General features: G+C 44.9%; 1 protein-coding gene across 1 annotated transcript in view; it reads right to left on the bottom strand.

Moving 5' to 3' along the window:
* Positions 1 to 19,216, bottom strand: part of ALG5 (ALG5 dolichyl-phosphate beta-glucosyltransferase) — a 275,306-nt gene that overhangs the window by 177,011 nt on the left and 79,079 nt on the right. The window contains exon 5 of the mRNA XM_069639106.1: positions 3,121 to 3,213. Within this exon, the coding sequence (XP_069495207.1) occupies positions 3,121 to 3,213 (93 nt within the window). The remainder of the gene's footprint in view (positions 1 to 3,120; positions 3,214 to 19,216) is intronic.

Here is a 19,216-nt window from a genome sequence, read left to right on the forward strand (position 1 = left end):
AAACTTAAACGTAAGTGTAGAGCAGCTGAGAGGAAATGGAGGGATTCTTGTTCATCCTCTGACAAACTGGCCTGTCGCCTGCTCCAAAAGGCAATACTGACTCTCTGTCCTCACCAAGAAGAGAGTCCACATTCATACTCGTGTCACTGCGACATCTAACAACTCAGCCAAAATCTTTAAAATCTGCAAGGAGCGGACCAACCCTGCTTCGGTCTCTACCCCTCCTGTTGCCTACCTGGCTCTTTGCAATGCCCTTGCCTCTCACTTATCTACAAAACTCAGGACATCCTGTCCAACCTCTCCACCCTTTCCCCTCCTCTCCCCTCCCCTCTCTGTGTTTGCTGACCCTCCCTCAGCCACCCCCCCACCCTCCTTCTCGCCCTTTCCTGTTTTCTACCCTGATGAGGTCGTTAGACAAGTCCGATCTATGAAAGCCTCGTCAAAACAGGATCATCCCTGTTCCTCTAAAACCATCAAGGACCACACTGACACCCTCGCTCCGGCCCTTGCTGATTTTTTCAACCACTCCTTTGCCCCAGGATAATTTCCCTCCCCTCTGAAGCACTCACTTGTGCATCCTTTTCTCAAGAAACCCACAGCTGATCTTTCTTGTCCGGTTAACTATCGCCCAATTTCCATTACTCCCTTCCTTTCTGGGCAAACTCCTGGAAAAGCTGGCCATCTCTCAGCTTAAACCTTCAATCCAATTCTGTTGGCTGTCTCCATGAGCACCGGTCTGGCTTCAGAGCTGCCAGAAGCACGGAAATTGCTCTCCTGAACATCCGTGAAGATCTGCTCTCCAACCTTGACTCTAACATTCCCTCTGTCCTCATCCTCCTCGATCTCTCTTCTGCCTTCGACACAGTCAACCAAACCATCCTGCTCAACCGTGTCCGTGATACCTGGGTATCACTGATCAGGCTCTTTCCGCTCTGATCGACCCTCTCAGGTCCAACTTGGGTCCTTCATATCATCTATCTTCCTCTCTACCTGTGGTGTTCCCCAGGGGTCTAACCTCTCGCCCTGGCTTTTTCAACCAATACCTGGCAACTCTAGACCACAATATTGCCATTTTCTGCTAAAATTTCCAGTGCTACGCTGACAACACAACTAATTTTCAGGCTGCCCTCGGCCACCTCCTCTCTCTCTCTCATCTCCGATTGCCTAACTGCCATTCATGATTGGTGTGCCACCAATGATATTTGAATGCCAGCAAGACAGAGATCCTCCTCATCGGCGCACCTTCCCCATCCTTCCCCTCACTCTCTGGCCGGCCTCCCTTGGCCCTCCTCCTACCCCCACCTGCAAGGCTACGAACCTCGGGGTCATCTTTGATTCCATACTTTCCTTCTCCAGCCACATCTCTGATGTCTCTAAAAAGCCAAACTTCCTACTGCACCTCCTCAGAGGTTCTCCCTAGGTTGGACTATTTTAACAGCCTCTTTCTAAATCTACCTGCCTCTACTCTGCACCCTCTGCAACTAATCCAGAACAGGACTGTGAGACTTGTCCTTGGCCTCAAGCCCTGAGATCGTATCTTTCCAGCTCTGAAATCTCTGCATTGGCTCCCAGTGGATGCAAGGATTCCATTCAAAACCCTCTGCATTGTCCACAAGGCTTTCTGGGGTTTGGGTCCAAAATACCTTCAGCTATCCCTCTCGAGCTCTTCGCTCCTCTAACTCCCTCCGGGTCAGTCGTTTTTCAAAGAAACGAGCTGGGGGTAGATCTCTGTCTTCAGCTGGGGCCTCCCTCTGGTGCAGTCTCCCTGCTACTCTAAAACTTGAGGAGAACCATCTCCGGTTCTGGGAGCACCTCAAGACCTTCCTCTTTGCTTCTGCCTTCGCCCCCCCTCCTCTTCCGATCTGTTTTCTCTTGGCACTGTGCACCTGGCCACCCTCTGTCCTCCGGGCCCAGGTACCTGCTCACCCTGCCACCTTCCCGCACTGCATCCGTGCCACTGGGGTCGGTATCTGTACCCATACAGCCCCCCCACTTTTCTTCCTGCACTTATCAGACCTACCCTGTCTGCTGCCTTAAACCCAGCACTTGCCAATTGCAGGCTGCACTACCACTGTTTGTTGCCCGTATTATTTATTTATTTATTATTATTTATCTGTGTCTCCTTTGCTCTGCAATTTTCACTTCTTCCCCCCTTCCATGTACTTTTCCCCTCCCCCGCCCCCATGCAGTTGCACGTTCTCAATGTCACTGGGCCTAGTAAGATCGTTGTTTTGTTCTCCCCTGTTGCCCTCCCTTGCCTTGTCACGCTCTGAAACAATTGTGTATGAGCGCAATAGAAATAAATATCAATATCAATCCCAGAAGACCAGATTCCATCTTACATCCAGACAGCATATTTACTATTGTCACATCTGACAATGGCATGCACAGCCTGGGAAATCCAAGGCTGTCAAGATTTCATGACCGCATATGGCCACCCCTGTATCACAAACATTATTCAACATTAATAAGGCCTGGATGTAGGACCTCACACAATACGATTTAGACGGGGATAATCTGTAGGCTTGTCTCTGGAGAACAACTGTGCTGAACTCCCTGAAAATGATAAAGGCATTCTTCAACCGGAGGGGGCAATCACAGACTATTCAAGGATATCTGCAAACGGTATATAGGGGACCTGATATAACCCTAACATAGGGCCCCTGAGTGAGCACATTGGTATTGACATATTTGAGGAGCACTAGGATCAAAACTTATTAAAATAGACAAATTAAACCAGTACGGAAACCCCCAAATTAACCTTATTGCATGACTGTTGTTCATCATCTGTACATATATGTATTGTTCTGATCTCTAGATCTTATTGTAAACTTAGCATGTTATTGTGTGCAAAGCAAAGTAAAATAATCAAACATTTATACATTTAGCACCATCACCTTGGTTTTAAAAATGGTCATCTAGAATGCAAACAGAAATGGTTGAAGACTGTACAATCCTAAAGCACCTTATAATATGCTTAAAATCGGTTTTATTTCATTCCCTGGGATGGAAGAATCAATATAACATCAAGAAACTATAAACTGGCCTTTGTATGTTATTTCTGATATTCTGAGGATGAATAATCAATTTTTGGAACAAGGGAATTGAAACATGCATTACCATTCTGATCGCTCCACCTTTCCCACGATTTTTAACAAGCGTCAGAACTCGAACTTTATCACTTCCAAGTTGTTTGGAGTATCTCAGGGCAACCTGTGAAATTTGATTAAAAAACAATCAAATTAAATGATCCTTTATTTTGTTTGCACACAACAATGAATTGCCTTGAATTATCCATTCACCCCTTTGGTTTCTAGATGTACGAGTGTCAGTAGTGACTGAAAGGCACAAATAAATGTAGCACACTGACCCAAAAGAAACTCTTTAAACAAACATACACCAGTGAAAACCAGAACCAAAAGTATTACGAGAAGAAAGAATTGCAAAGCCATCTGGTGGAATGTCAGTCACTTGGAAACAGGTTATAATAATGGTACTAAACACTCAGAGCCATAGTCCAGAAATATCTGCACTCTGTTTCTATTCAGTCCTTCCCAATAGGAGACAGGCACTTACGTGAAATAAAATCATTGGAAAAAGTCATTTTAGGTGAAACCAAGCTTACAAAGATAAATGTATGAACACATCTTTTAAGCTGTCCACAAAAGTGATCATCACACAAATCCCAGCAAGCACATACAGTACTTTCGACACAATACCACTTTGATGAAGAGCACTTTAAGAGAATAGAGTAGTCTTAAGTGCCCAGATTAAAGTTTAAAACAATTGTTTCATGGGTTGTATGAAAAATGATAACAAAAACAAGCTAAATACATTTATCACAGGGAATGTGGCAAGACATTTAATATGCAATCTTCATCACACAATCCAAGGCACATTATGCTACAAACAGCCATTTAACAGTTTTGCACAGAGACGAACATTGAAAATTGGTCCATTGTCTGCTTTTTGGGGTTGAAGAGTGAGCACAGACCATACCTTTGCGGAGAAGGGGCAAAAACTCCCTCCATGGATTTGTTCATCAGTAATTGAATCGTATGAGCGAAAGCTCAGCCAAAATGTAATCAAAGATAGAATAACCCAGATAATTTAAGTCTTTTGGAATTTTAAGAAAAAAACGATTCAAATAGTACCAATATACACATTATCAATAGTTTAGATAAGAAGTGAAACATCTCGGGTTCAGGAGAACACAAACATCAGGATATTAGCTGCCTAGAGTTTTGCATTTATTCACAGGTCCTTCCAATCTTTAAAAGTATGAAGGTATTAGCATCACAGTCTTTCACTACTCGTACTGCATAAAGTTATAGATCAATCAGCGTGCATCACAATTTGCAATGCAATAGCACTGCTGCACACTCATTTAGCACTGTTGGATAATTAAGTGCTACTTGTTTTGCCTTGTTCATTCAAGCACCATTCTTTCTTACTCCCCCCCACCCCACCCAGCCTTCAGTTAGTTCCACCAGGTTCAAAGAGGGCTGATAAAGCGCGGGTCAGTAATTATCTACCCATTCATGTCATTCTCTTAACTAATTTTGAGACTGTCAGTTGATAATATAACTAAGAAAAGGAAAACAAAAAGTTACATTTTAGTAGTGCATTTTTTCCAGTTTTGGTAAGGCCTAGCCACCTGCAATGGTATTTTTTAGGTGAAGTTCGATTTGAAGGATTGCCATCGAGAAGAAAAACACAACAGCAGTAGGAAATTAGAAAATATTCAAATAAAAATACATTTATTTTTGTAATGTTCCCAATTCTCATTGTGTAGGGAAAGAAATGCAAATGGGCAGGCACTACTTTTGAAAATGCTCAAGGTATTTCACAGCCAATAATGTCGGATGATTGAAAACATACACTTGACCTGCAGACACAGATCTTTGCAAAGGCTGCTCAACACAATTAACTGTATTACTGATGTTTGAGTATGTGTCCTACAGGTTACAAAGCCTTTTTAATACAAATGAAATCTAGGTCACTAGCATGTGGGTAGTACATTGCATTTAGATATCTGTCATATCTCTACTTCTCTACATATCTGGTCCTCTACCATCTAGGCCCAGCCACCGGCACTGCTAGTGCAGGGCTCTTCCATCTGTGGCTTTCCCAGGTGAGCTGGTACGTTCATGACACTCTGGGTCTTGTTTTTTCCCCCATAAAATCTTAATTGGTGTCGCCCTGCTCCCGTATGCAGCACAGTAGTCTCCTTTGCCTTTCCGGGCTTTGGTTTCCCTTCCCATCCATCCTCCCAGCCCCCCCTCTACCCATGATAGGTCAGCTCACAAGTCATAACTGACCTTCCCTGGGCAGCCCTTTGCCCAGCAGCCCCTGCGGCTAAGGGCCCCAAGGCAAAGGGCGGCTCCTACAAGAGGCGGCTCCATATCATGTCTGCAGGTGTCAGCAGGGGAAGCCAGTGGCCAGCCGCCAACTAGCAGCCACAAACAAGGTAGGAGAGGCCATGGTGGGGAGTAGAGCAATCACTCTACTCTGGAAGCCCTGTCGCACAACAAATCATACTTTGGAACAGTACTGTGATTGTTAGCTTGTGCTTCTAAAATAGTACTGTGATTATTAGACTGCACCCCACCTCTAGTAGCGTTTAGGCTTATACTCAAATCACATTGTTAGTTGTAGGCCTCCCTCCCACTGTACAGGACACTCAAATCTAGTTATGTTGATCCTGCACTAAAATTTCACTATTAGCTGTAGGCCCTAACTGTGTTTAGGCTTGTACTCAAATTGCATTGCTAAGTGTAGGCCTTTCTCCCACTATCCAGGACATTTAAATCTAGCTGTTCTCAGTCTTGCACTCATACTGCATTGTTAGGCGTAGACTCGAGCTGTGTTTAGTCTTGCACTCAATTTGCATTGTTAGCTGTAGGCCTCTCTCCCACTATACAGGATTCTCAAGTCTAGCTGTGTTTAGTCTTGTACTTACCTTACACTGTAAGGTGTGGGCCTCTCCCCCACTACAAAGGATTCTCAAATCCAGCTGTGATTAGTCTTGCACCCTAACCTAGCTCTGTTCAGTATCGTACTCATTTTACATTGTTAGGTGTAGGCCTCTCTCCCACTATACAGGATTCTGAGGTCTAGCTTTGTTTAGTCTTGTACTCAAACTCTGTTTAGACTAACTTGACACACACACCTAGAGGGAACCAGACTCTGATAGTATTCTATCAACCCACCACCAATACCTCAGAGAACAACAGACACCTACCGAACTGAGTCAGAGACCACCGGACAAACGTATGCCCAGTACCCCCAACCTCACCGCACAGTGCTTCTTAGGATACATAACCAACCCACCTGTAGAACAGACAGCACCAAAAAGCACCCAAGCTTACCAACACTAGAGAAAACACCAGACATTACAGTCGACCATTTGACCCGTTAGCTCTCCACCGAGCACCAAATGCCCCGAAACAGGAATGGGCGCAGAGAAAGAGCACAATGGACATGGACACACAAATCCAATTTACCCCAGCAGTAACAGCCTCAAATGCAGGAAACACCCCGCCAAAAACCAATATGATCAGAACGAACTTCGAAAGAGAAAAATCCTTATATCTCATCACACCTCGCAACAACCCCAGAACCTGGATATCCCAACGACAGAGGCATCGAGCCATACAAATAATCGCCCAAAACAGCCAGAAAAAAGAAGGGAGCACCAACCCCATCACCCCATACATTACAAGAACAGAAGTGCACCACCAACACCCACTGCACACGAGACAAAACGACGAAGTACTAATAACCAACAACCCAACCATTAACCTAACGGACTGATTCAATGAAGAAGAAGCCTTCGCTGATCCTCATCCTTATCCAATCAACGCCAATACAGATGCACCGTGACCGAACAACTGCAAACCAAAACAAGGAACAACTAATAAGCAAAACAAAAATGATCCACTGCAATTCAATCAACGCAAGGTCAATGTCCAAACATACCACCGAAATATACGATCTCCTTTGCGACAGAGGGATTGACATCCTATTTGTAACAGAAACATGGCTAGATGAAAACTACAACATCACCCTCATCAACTGCCTGCCTGAAAACTTCAAATGTGTCCAAGCAAACAGAAAAACCAAAAGACAGGGAGGACTGGCAATCATCCATAAGGAACACTTGGCTACCAAACTGGAAGAGCCAATGAACATCGATAAATGCAAATCCATCAGTAAACCCCAAAACAAACTTGAAATTCACACCGATATACAGACCACCAACCTATGATGCAACATTCATAGACGCCCTCACGGAAGCAATCACCATCCTAGCCATCAAACAAATTCACCTGATCATCATCTGAGATTTCAACAGATGGTTTGAAGAAGAAACCACACAAAAATCTTTAACCAGCCAACTAGCAGCAATGAATCTACAACAACTAATCAAAGGAGCAACCCACTCGGCAGGGCATACACTTGGCAATCTTCCCGAACACAGAAATCCTTACCACGGCACCCCCAATTCAAATAACCTGGATTGACCACCTCATCATTCCTTTCGTAATCAAAATGTCCACTCCAGTAAATAGGCAACTAGACAAACCACAGACCACCATGAAAGGAAACTGGGAGAACCATCAAAAACTCCAACCTAATTGAATTGGAGCTCAGCAAACAGCAAACCAACCTTTATGGAAGAAGCTGACCTAGACAAAAAAGTAACCCTGCTCCACACCTGGATTGTAATAACCATCGACAACATCGCCAAAGCAAAACCTTTCACTCCTCCTCATAAAAGAGCAATGGTTAAAAGGTGCACCCCACTACTCGGCACCATGAAAAGAAAAACCGAAGACCAAAACTAGATTGTAGAATAAAAAAAACGATACTGCAAATAAGCTGACATTCCTGCAACATAACCGCACATACAAAAAGCGAAGAGGAAACACTATGACAACCGAATCTTCGAAGCACCAAACACCCAAAAAGAACTCTTCAAAATCAAAAATGAAATAAAAAATCCATCAGGCTGCAACAATACACCAATTCCTTCAAGGAAACTATGCAATGACCTAGCAGACCACTTCAAAAACAAAATCATCAGCATCCAACGAACCATACAAAGCAGACCACCTGATCCTACTACGATCCCTACCTATCCTCAGGAGGAACCTCCCAACAAGCTACAAAGCTTTCCAGAAATATCTGTGGAGACTGTCGTCAAACTGGTAAATCAAAGCAGCAACTCAGGGTCTCCAGAGGAGCCCTGCCCCCAGACATATACAAATCAATTCTTAAACAAGGAACTCCCATGGAATATCACAGGAACATCCTCAACCTTTCAACTGCGACAGGGAAAGTGCCACAAGCCTTCAAATCAGCGTACATCAGGGCACTACTCAAAGATACAGCGGGAACCGTAGAGCACCTCTCCGTCTACAGACCCGTCTCTAACATCCCGTACACAGCCAAGCTGCTCAAAACATACATGTACAAAAACGACCCAAGAATTCATAGAAGAGCTCTGCCTACTAGACCAGGCACAAGTTGGTTTCAGACCAATGAGCGGAACGGAATCAGCTCTCCTCTCAATATGGGACGACCTAAAAATAAATGCAGACTGACAACTGTACTGCCTTGATACTTGTAGACCTATCTGCAGCATTCGACATAGTTAATCACGACATTCTCATAACGCGATTAGAAGGACTCATAATAACGGACACCGCCCTACTGTGGATCAAATCCTTCCTAACAAAAAGAACAGAAACCATATGGATGAAACCTTTCAAATCCAACCTGAGAGACTCCACATGTGGAGTACCACAAGGCTCATCCTTCTCCCTGCTATTATTCAAAATCTACCTATCTCTACTAATCAAAATCATCAAAAGTCACAGCCTCTATTGATACAACTACGCTGACGACACACAAATAATCTTCAAAATACAAGACATCCCAGAAATAAACAACGCTAGAAAACTGCCTTTGTGATGTATTCAAATCAACCCAGGCAAAACAGAAATAATGATAGTCACAAAAAATGGAGGAGAAAACCACTTCATCCCTTGGCCCAGGGAACTCGGAACAACCCCAGCTTCTTTGCCGACTGTAAAAAACCTGGGGATCCTGACGGACAATTTCACCATCGAGCCACAAGTAAACAGTCTAGTCAAGAAATGCTTCTTCCTCCTGCGAGCAGTAAAAAGGATCCTACCATTCCTATCATTTGTCAACAAAACAACCACCATCATCGCTCTATTCATGTCAACAGTAGACTACGCCAATAGCCTATACTTGAGTATGCCTGAACGACTTCTAAAAAAACTAAAACGCATACAAAATCTTGCAACCAGATTGCTTCTCAAACTACCCGGAAGAGAACACATCAAACCGGCGCTAAAAACACTACATTGGCTACTAATAAAAACAACAAATAAAATTCAATGTGCATCGCGCACAGAGCCGTACACAAACAAGGCGCTGAGTTCCTGAGAGACAAATGACGCCTACATCAACCAACAAGAAAGCTCAGCTCAAGCAACACTTCCGCCCTGAACCGAAACCCTACAATAAAAAGAAAACTCAGGATCTTCTTTCTTTCACCAGGTGCCGAAAACTTGGAACGACCTACCAAAGAACATACGCAACACATGAAACCACCTACTATTCATGAACCTACGCAAAACCTGGCTCTTCACTTCATAACTAGAAGACTGCCCACAGGAAAACACACACAACTAAAACAATGATGAATGAAGAGACAGTTCCAGATTTACACTAAGCAATCGGCTGGGAAAGATTCTAAGGAAGGCACTCTACGACATACCAAACGACTTACCGAGAGATGGTCTTACTATGTATTCGGTATTTAGTGTCCTATCATGGCCAAGACAGAAGCTCTAGGACAAATCATCAATAGCACCTTGGCCCTAAACCACTAACAAGCTCCAACAGACCCTGTCACGATAGACAGCAAGCTAATAGGGAACACCCACCCCTCAGCTCCAAAACCAGAGGATGAGGAACAGACATACCCAATCACATTACACAAAGCTCATTAGGATACAACTGGGAGCGCACCGCACGATCACAAACAAGCAACAACCAAACAATAGATTTTAAGGAAGACACTCGACGACATACTGAACGAATAACTGAGAGATAGCCATGATAGGAGGACACTAAAGACTGAATACATAGGATGACCAAGACAGATGCACTAAAACGACTCATCAATAGCACCCTCGCCCGGAACCACACCAAGCTCCAACAGACCAATGTCATAATAGATAGCAAGGGAATAGGGAGCATCCATCCTCTGCTCCCACACCAGAGGGAGAGGAATTAGACATACCCAATAACACTATACAATGCTCATAAGGATACAGAGGTGACCGCCCCGCAACATCGCACACTACAGTCAGACAGCCAATAAGAAATCAGCAACAACCCCGCCCACAGGAATACAACTTAAGTGGAACAAGAAGTATTAGAACCAGGATACAGACCCCACTAACCCAACTTTCAAATCTCTGCATACCCTACCCACAAAACTCACACAACCATCTCTCACCCAGCAATCCGCACACCCTTTACCACACTGCATCAATAACATACAAACAACGCAAACAACGCAAACAGCACCTACAGCACACAAGGTCTCGCCCAGTCCGATACTCACACCAAAGCTCAGTGCAAGGTGTATACCGAACTGAAGCCGCCAACAGCACACCACTCCTCCCACTTTCTTACTCCCCATCAACCCGACTAACTCTACCGCCCTCCTTCTTGCTTAGAGATCCGCCAGAGCGCCTGGGGACCAATTCCGTTGGTGACGGTGCGCTATACAAGTACCTTTAACATAACATAACATATCTGCTCAGCCCACGGAGTGATCTGAAACTCCCGGATATGCTTTCCTGTCCCTCTCCCTTGGTACTCTTCCTTGACCAGTGGCAAATGACTAACGCATACGTTCTCTCGTACTCTGCTTTGATCACTAAATAGTGTGGCTGGTATTACAGCATGCAGTCTCCAGCTCTAATCATGCTCTTATATTACAACTGTGGTAGTGTGCAGTCCCCTGATTCAATAAATAAACATGCTAGTTAAAGGAAGGGTAGGGCTTTTGTTTTCCAGAAAAACTCTCCCTGAAGGACTGCTCTGCCTTCTTCCCCCCTATGATACCAGTCCATGCCCTGTCCTTTGCATTTTTCTAATGTTTCCTTCTTTTTAGCAGACTCTTGTAGGCCAACCATTTTCCCTGGGGACTGTGCACAATTAATATTCACTGTGGACTGGATTGCGCATGTGCGCCAAATACTGCAGAATATAAGCCCTTTTACTGTCTGAAGTGAATGGGACAAAGCCTTTGGACCAAGGACAAATGGTACATCTGGCACAGGCCAGATTGAACAATAGACTGTTAACCGAGACAGGAAATCGTCATGGTGGTGTAGGGCCCAAGTCCTTCAACTGAGTGGGTGAGATTGAAAGTACTTAAAAATAGCTACTTTGAGCTGGAAGTGTGATTGAGTTATTTTATTTATTGCGCATTTGTAAGGTACTTATACAGATTGAAATTGTGTTTGAAAGCACCCAGGGCAGGGAGGGAACATGGGACAAAAGCAATAGAATACAATAATGAACAGGATAGGGGTGGTTCTACTAGGCCTTGTGAGTAATAGGATTGTGCAAGTGCACAGGGAGAGAAGGGGCAGGGAAGGGGGTAGGGGTAGTGCTAGGGAATTCCCGAAAGAGGGAGAGGGGCCAGGGAGTAAGTTCATGAAAACCGGTAAGTGCTGAACAGAAGTCACATAGAAGAGAGTAGTCAACTACAAATACAATAAGTGCGGTACTGTGAGGGAACACAGGCCAGTGGATGCCCAAGAGCAAGTGCTGGGTGGTGGAGGGTCTGAAGGCGATTGGGAGGAAGGCGAGAACCCAGAAGGACAAGGGCCAAAGCCAACAATCTCAGCAACTGAGGGGTTTTGCACAGGGGAGTAAGGGGGAAGTAGGAGGGGGGGCGAAAGAGGAAAGTCTTGTGGCGTTTCCGGAATTTGAAGTGATCCGGCTCGAGAGTGAGCGGGAGGCTGTTCCAGAGGATGGAGCCATCAGAGGAAAGAGATCGGCCTCCAGCTCGCTGCTTAGAAAAGCAGTTGACGCACAGTTGGAGCCAGATGAACGTAAAGACCTGGAGGAAGAGTACTTGGTGAGAACAAGTTGTAGATGGCGTGGTCCCTGGCCCGAGACAGCCTTATGGATGATGCAGCGGGATTTGAATTTGATCTTTGCAGCAACCAGGAGCCAGGAAAGAGATTTTAGGGATGGAGAGATATGGTCCCTGGGCTTGAGGCAAGGATGAGTCTTGCAGCCCTATTCTGGATAAACTGGAGGGGGCGAAGAGAGGAAGAGGGTAAATTAAGGAAGAGGCTGTTGCAGTAGTCCAGCCTAGAGAGTACCATGGCTCTTGAGACATTGAGCTTTTGAGGAAAGGAAGGACGCCTCTGAGGAGGTGGAGTTGCAAGTGGGCCTCCTTGGCAAGGACCATGATGTGAGGGAGGAAAGAAAGAGAGGAGTCAAAGATGACTCCAAGTTTTCTAGCTTCAAATGAAGGAGGGGGGGGCGGCGCCCATATAGGGTGCCAGAGAGAAGAGAAGAAAGCTGGAGCAGGAATCCCAATAGGAAGGATCTGTGTGTCTTGCTGGCATTGAGGCAGAGATCTTTAGAGGCACACCAGGACTGGATAGCAGAAAGGCAGTCAGGAATGGTAGAGGAAGTAGCAAGAGGGCCAGAGGGAAGTTTGAAGAAGAGTTGCGTGTCATCTGCATAACACTGGAAGTGGGGTAGGGGAGGTGAGTGGAAATAAGGTGAGCAAGTGGAGCGAGATAGACGTTAAAGAGCTACGATGAGAGGTTGGAGCCCTGGGGGGGATGTCACAGGTAGAGATAGAGGTGGGAGAGGAGAAAGAGCCCAAGATAATCTGGTAGGGACAGTCAGTGAGGAGGAGGTCAGCCTGTCCAGTGCCTGTTCTGAGAAACCAAGGGTATCATGGAGCTGTTTTATGAGGATGGTTGACCGTATCAGAAGCAGAGGAGAGATTGAGTAGAATGAGAACAGTGGGAGAGTTAGAGTCAAGGGATGCAAGCAAATCTTCATGGGTGTACATATATATTGGATTGATACTAATCCTTCTCACATGTTAACAGAGAATACAGAGAAATGTTTATATAAATACACCCTTTGTTTAAAGTGGTAGGCGGGATTAACATGCCAAATGCCTAGCTTAACCTTCGATAGTTCTTTGGTGATGTAGTTGGAGCCCTAGAAAGGGACCGGGTCTGGAGGGCAGGCCGGGTTAGTTAGAAGGGACTGGAGTAACAGAGAGGATACTGTCCGTTTGTCTTCCAAGCAAACTTATGCATGTTTTTGTGATTTTAACATCACTGAAAAAGAGAATACGAGTCAGATAACTCTAAATCGTGCTGCAACCCAGACCTGTTGCTGTCACAACTGTGCCACTGAAGCACCAATTGGAACCCATTGTGGACTATTTGAAAGTCATTTATCACCATAATCCTCCCCGGACAATTCCTATTAATAAGTTTGTCGTTAATTTCCGTTTGCAAGACTTTGGTACTTCATTATTTAATTTCACAATCTGCATATCCCATAATGCACCTTGTGGAAGTTCTCATTCTCTGGCTAGTCCTATGCAGATATCGTAGAACTAAAATAGTCAGAACCCTTTACAAGTCAGTGCTGTATTCACCTTTTCAGGACCAGAGAGGGAGGGGGCAGATTACCTTCAGGTGTGGTGCTCCAGGTGCTGCTTGATGCGCCTGCTTCAGCACAGGGCAGGCGTACAGGGCTCTTGCATGGAGTACACTCCCAGCCCTTTGTGCTTGATCTTTGGATTTCTGCTGTGTCCTGTTGCTTCCAGAACCTGCTCATGCTTCAGTGCCCTGCACTCCCTGCCTCGTAGCCCTGCTACTCTGCCTTCACTCCCCTGCACCTCTGTTTCCTGCACTGCAGCCCTGCTCTCCTGCTTGCAGTCCTCTGTTCCCAGGCTGCAGCCCCTTGCTCTCTACCACCAGTTATCCTTGTTCCCTGCCCATAGTCCATGTTATCTGGCTTGAGCGTCCAGCCCAGAGTTTCCTTGTTAGCCGTCTGCAGTCCTGCCCTCGCTATCCCAGTCCAGAGTTTCACTCCTGAGGTTTCTTGTTCCTAGATTATAGCTCAGTCCGCTGTTCCTGGATTCCAGTCCTTAGTTTTTAGTCTGCAGTTCCAGTCTCCTGTACCCTTGCACTTATATTCTTGTCTTCTTGCTTTTCTGCTCTTTTCCGGTTCTCAGTCCTGAACCTTACTCACTTTGACTTCCTATTCTTTCCCTGGATATTTCGGTTACTGTTCTTGTCCTCACTTGTGCTTATGTTATTCCTTTGTTCAGAGTTTAGCTGCTAGATTTCCCAGCAGGCAATCTCTGCCCCTTTCCTTTGTCGCGTTTCAGCATTATACATTGCGCCATATTGTTAACAGTGTGCTGGTTCATGTTTCAGGAGGCAGGCAGACCAAGCAGGCTTTGTGCCCGATCGCAACACAACATTTGGCATTAGGAGAATGTTTGGTGCCATGGAAGGACTTTACCCTACCCACCAGGCGATTGCAGTCCTTCTTGACGTGGAGAAGGCCTTCGACTGAGTCGAATGGCCCTTCCTATTCGCTGTACTCAGACAACTGGGCCTAGGAAACCACTTTGTCAGACTAGTCTCTCTGCTGTATAACAACCCCCAATCGTCCATTATTCTAGGAACGACGAAATCCACCTGCATAAACCTACAACGTGGGACCAGGCAAGGGTGCCCTCTATCAGCTCTAATATTTGCATTAGTAATGGAACCCTTAGTATCAAGCCTACGCACTCGACAACTCCAAAGAAGTCTTGCCATAGGGCCCCACAAACTAATTATATCCTTTTATGCTGACGAAGTGGTGCTCTACATCCAAAACCCTAGCGAAAACTTTAATCCTGTCATGCATGAAGTAATTAAATTCGGCACTGTCTCCGGCCTAAGAATTAACCACACTAAATCAGTCATATTCCCCCTAACACCAAACACTAGAAAATTCACTGATTAGAAATTGAAGTGGGTGAGTTCCCACGTACGGTACCTTGGGATCCTAATGTCCCAAAACTACCAAGATATATTCTGTGACAACTACGAAACAGTACTGAAAACCCTTCAAGAGAAAATGAACAGATGGAAAACACTATCACTAACTCTGTGGGAGAGGGCATTGTTGGTCAAGATGGTGATTCTCCCCAAATTTCTCCATTTATTCGCTAACATACCACTCTTCGTACCGCAATCCTTCCAGAAGAAAGTCAGGAGCTTAATACTAGAATTTTTATGGGCTGGCAAACCGGCCAGGGTGGCCTACACAACACTTATTCTACCAGTATCTAGGGGTGGTCTAGCACTCCCGACCTAGAACGATACTACTGGGCCGCCCAAGCACAATTCCTTAGCAACGAGTACTCCACACACTTCATCAGGCCACACGTACAAATAGAACATGCGCTGGCGTCACCTAACCTACTGAGAGCAGTTATCATTAGTTGGCTGTCAGTACCTCACACCACACTGAACGTAGTTCTGTCCACCTACGTGGTCTGGAAAAAAATTGCTCAGAAATACAACATTCAGACCAGATTCTTCCCTCTTCTACCTGTTAAATGTATACCAGGGATACCCCTAACCATAGAAAAGGTCTTCCTCCAATGGGTTGATAGATTACACATGAAGGAACCTTTATAACACCTCAGCAAGCCAAGGAGAGAGGTAGTATCATTTCCCTAGACAATTTATATACTTCAGACTTCGTTACACTCTCCAAGCACTCTTCCCCTCATTCCAACAACAACTGCCTACGTGGCAACTGCTGCATAACGTAATACAAGCGCAAGGTGAGGGCAGGCTGGTCTCGATGATATACAAATCCCTTCTAGTCGATACCGTGCCATAAAACGCACATACGAAAACGAGATGGGGAAAAAGCCCTGCAGACTTCAATACCAGATGAAGAGTGGACGTATATCCTGTGGCAAACTCAAAAAGTGGCACTGAACTCGCGCTTTAAGCAGATTCATTTCAACTACCTTCTCCAAATGTATTACACTCCGACCAAAAGCTGCACACATCGACCGGAGTTGGCAGCAACATGCGACAGATGTGGTGTCCCAAAGGCTGACTTCCTCCATCTAGCCTGGGTCATCCAACAGAGGCGATAATCGGAGAAGAACTACGACCCATTCCTACAGTGGCATTACTTGGGATGACGAAACATCTATCGTCCACAACGAGGAAACCAGCAAACGTCCTACTCGTGCTGGCACGCAGGAGAATTGCCATGTCATGGGGCCGGGGCCCAGTCCCAACATTAGCAAACTGGCAATATAGTCGTACTTTACTGTCAAGATGTGGAAACAGAGTTTATTAAGACATTACCTCTGCACGCACACCCTCGAGACATTTGGGGGCCATACATGGCGTACCTAATCTCTAACTCAGACTACTCTTGTTCTGCCTCAACCCCAACATGGCCAGACATTTGAGAGGGTGCCCACGCTTCCCCAGGCCCAGAGAATAGAACTTGGGACGAGACAACTTGAAAAAGAGATAATGCGCTACCTAACTGATGGGGAGTGGATGTGAGTGGGGGAGTGGAGGGGATGGGATCACAATGGCGCAATGTAAACTTACCCGCTGTTGGGTAGTCCTGGATGTAACTGTTAAAGTTGAAAAAAAAAACGTTTCAGGAGGCAGTCATTGTTCAGTTCCTGCTGGACCCATACAAGCTTCAGTCTTGTGAATACGGTTTCCTTGTTCGTGCCTTAAGGTCCAGACATAGGCACCCACATCTACTGCTCCTTTCCATGAGCATTTAGACTGGGGCCCTGTAATCCTAACCAGCTCAGAAGGCTAGAGTTTGCCCTGACCATGTGGGAAACTCTTTCCCCATTCTGTATCTCTTTCTGTTCCCATTAGAGTTGGAGCTCCCCCACTCTAGTACTACATTGCTTGACAGCTTGCCTTTCTGTAGGGAATCACTGAACATTTTTATCATTCATTGGTTTGTTTCATTATTTTTTATGTTGGGCAGAGAGTCCTCCACTTGTCTTTTACCTTCTCTGCACGACCTATGCACTCACAGCCAGCATCTTAATTGCTTTTGACAAAAGATTTCCATTTTTAGTCATCACTGCGCCTCTCTGGGTGCAGTATGGCAGACAATTTCACTTTTAGTTACAACAACGAAGAAATTAGAGCCATTATCAGAGGGACATCCTTGTTTGACCCCTTAGGCACTTACCACACAGCTTCCAGCTCTTCTAGTGCTCAATTGCTCAAACTCGAGAACAAAACCTTTAGGACAGAACTGCACAGCCATTGTTTGTACGGATATCTTAAAGCAAATATCATCCCTGCAGGTCTAATTTGTACGCAATGAGCCTTGTCTATTTCTAGAAGACCAAAAATATAAGACTTATTTCAGCTACATTGCCACTAAATGCAGCCATGACTTGACGGTCCTGACCATATCTACAGCACAGCACCTCGGGGCAATTATCCAATCAGAACTAGATGCAGCTGGACACAATTTCATAAATGATACTTCAATCATTAATGCCCAGGATAAACTCAGAGAAGTGACAAAGCAATTTGAAGAATACAAACTCGCTATTCTCACTAAAAAAACTAAGACAATGGCCCGTGATATCCAAGATATTAAATTGGAAGTCATCTACCCCCATCTCGTAGCAAACTATTTTGACACTTGTAAACTTGACTGCAATCAACCAAGCAGTCACAAAACTACAAGGCGTAGAGTTATATTTTCAAACAGTAGTAGCGATTCATCTACCGATCTAGGTGTGACACTACCTATTTATACCCACATCTTTCCTGCCTGTATCGCAGCTACCCACCTTTTTTAGGCAGAGGTCAACAAAGAGGCCCAGGATCAGGCTGGGACCGACAATTCCAACACCAGCGAGGGGGCCAGTAGCAGCGCCGGCCGAGAGTGCGGAGGAGAACGGCTCACAGATAAACACTGAACTAGTCGCAGTTTATATTTTTAATCTTTCAGATCATATTCTTACACCAGCTCAGACAATATTCTTACACCAGCTCAGACAAGTGTCCTATCGAAAGGCTTAACTTTTATACCCTCTACTAAAACAGACTGGTTCTTAATAGAGACAGATAGCAGGAAGCTATTGAGAAAGTTTTGGCTTAAATCCTTTAAGGAACAACAGGTGCCTGAAATAGATAGTGATACAGATCTACACACTGCATCTAGTTTCACACCGCAAGACAATGTAACATCTAGGGAAATACTCCCTTTTGAAAAATGTGTTCGCAAAGAGCTTAGTTCAATGCAAAACAAACGGCATCCCATGAGGTACAATCTGACCAACATGGAGCGCACAGCAGTTAATGAACTTGCCAATAACAACCATGTCATTATCAAACCTGCCAATAAAGGGCGAGATATAGTGGTCATGAATATAGAACAATACCATCATATGGTCATGGACCTCCTGAATGACCCACGCAGTTACATAACAACTCTGCAAAGACCCAACAGCAGATTTGAAAAAAACGATTCAAGAAATCACTGACTTTGGGCTACAGAGACATTGACTCACAGATAAGGAATCCCGGTTCCACAAAGCACCAGTAGAGCTCTGTACTGCATGTTACTATGTATAAGAATCTTATCTGTATTGCATATGTTACATGTATAAGAATTCTATGAACAACTGCAACTTAACAAACTGTGAACAACTGTAACCCAACAAACTGTATCTAAGCAGTATTCTTGGGCCGCTTATTGTAACCCTCAAGCAAGCCTCCTTAAGTTTCTTTAAAGCGCCTAGATGCCCATGGGCTGTAGTGCGCTCTACAAATCCAAAAATAAATAAATTCATCCTGGAACAAATCGCTTTGGCGCTGCAAAATAACTTTTTTAAATACCAAGATCAGTTTTCTTTATTTTGGCAGACACCGAACCCTTTAGGCAACACATTGGCGATTGGCGCTGTTACATTGATGACATTATTCTCATCTGGAACTGGCCTGTCACACTTCTCACTGAGTTCTTCAGTGGCTCAATCAATGCCATGGCTTACCACTGCTACAAGCAATCAAGAAATACATTTTCT

Source organism: Ambystoma mexicanum, chromosome 7q (assembly GCF_040938575.1).
Source record: "Ambystoma mexicanum isolate Mex_15411 chromosome 7q, UKY_AmexF1_1, whole genome shotgun sequence".
In the NCBI taxonomy this organism is placed as follows: domain Eukaryota; kingdom Metazoa; phylum Chordata; class Amphibia; order Caudata; family Ambystomatidae; genus Ambystoma; species Ambystoma mexicanum.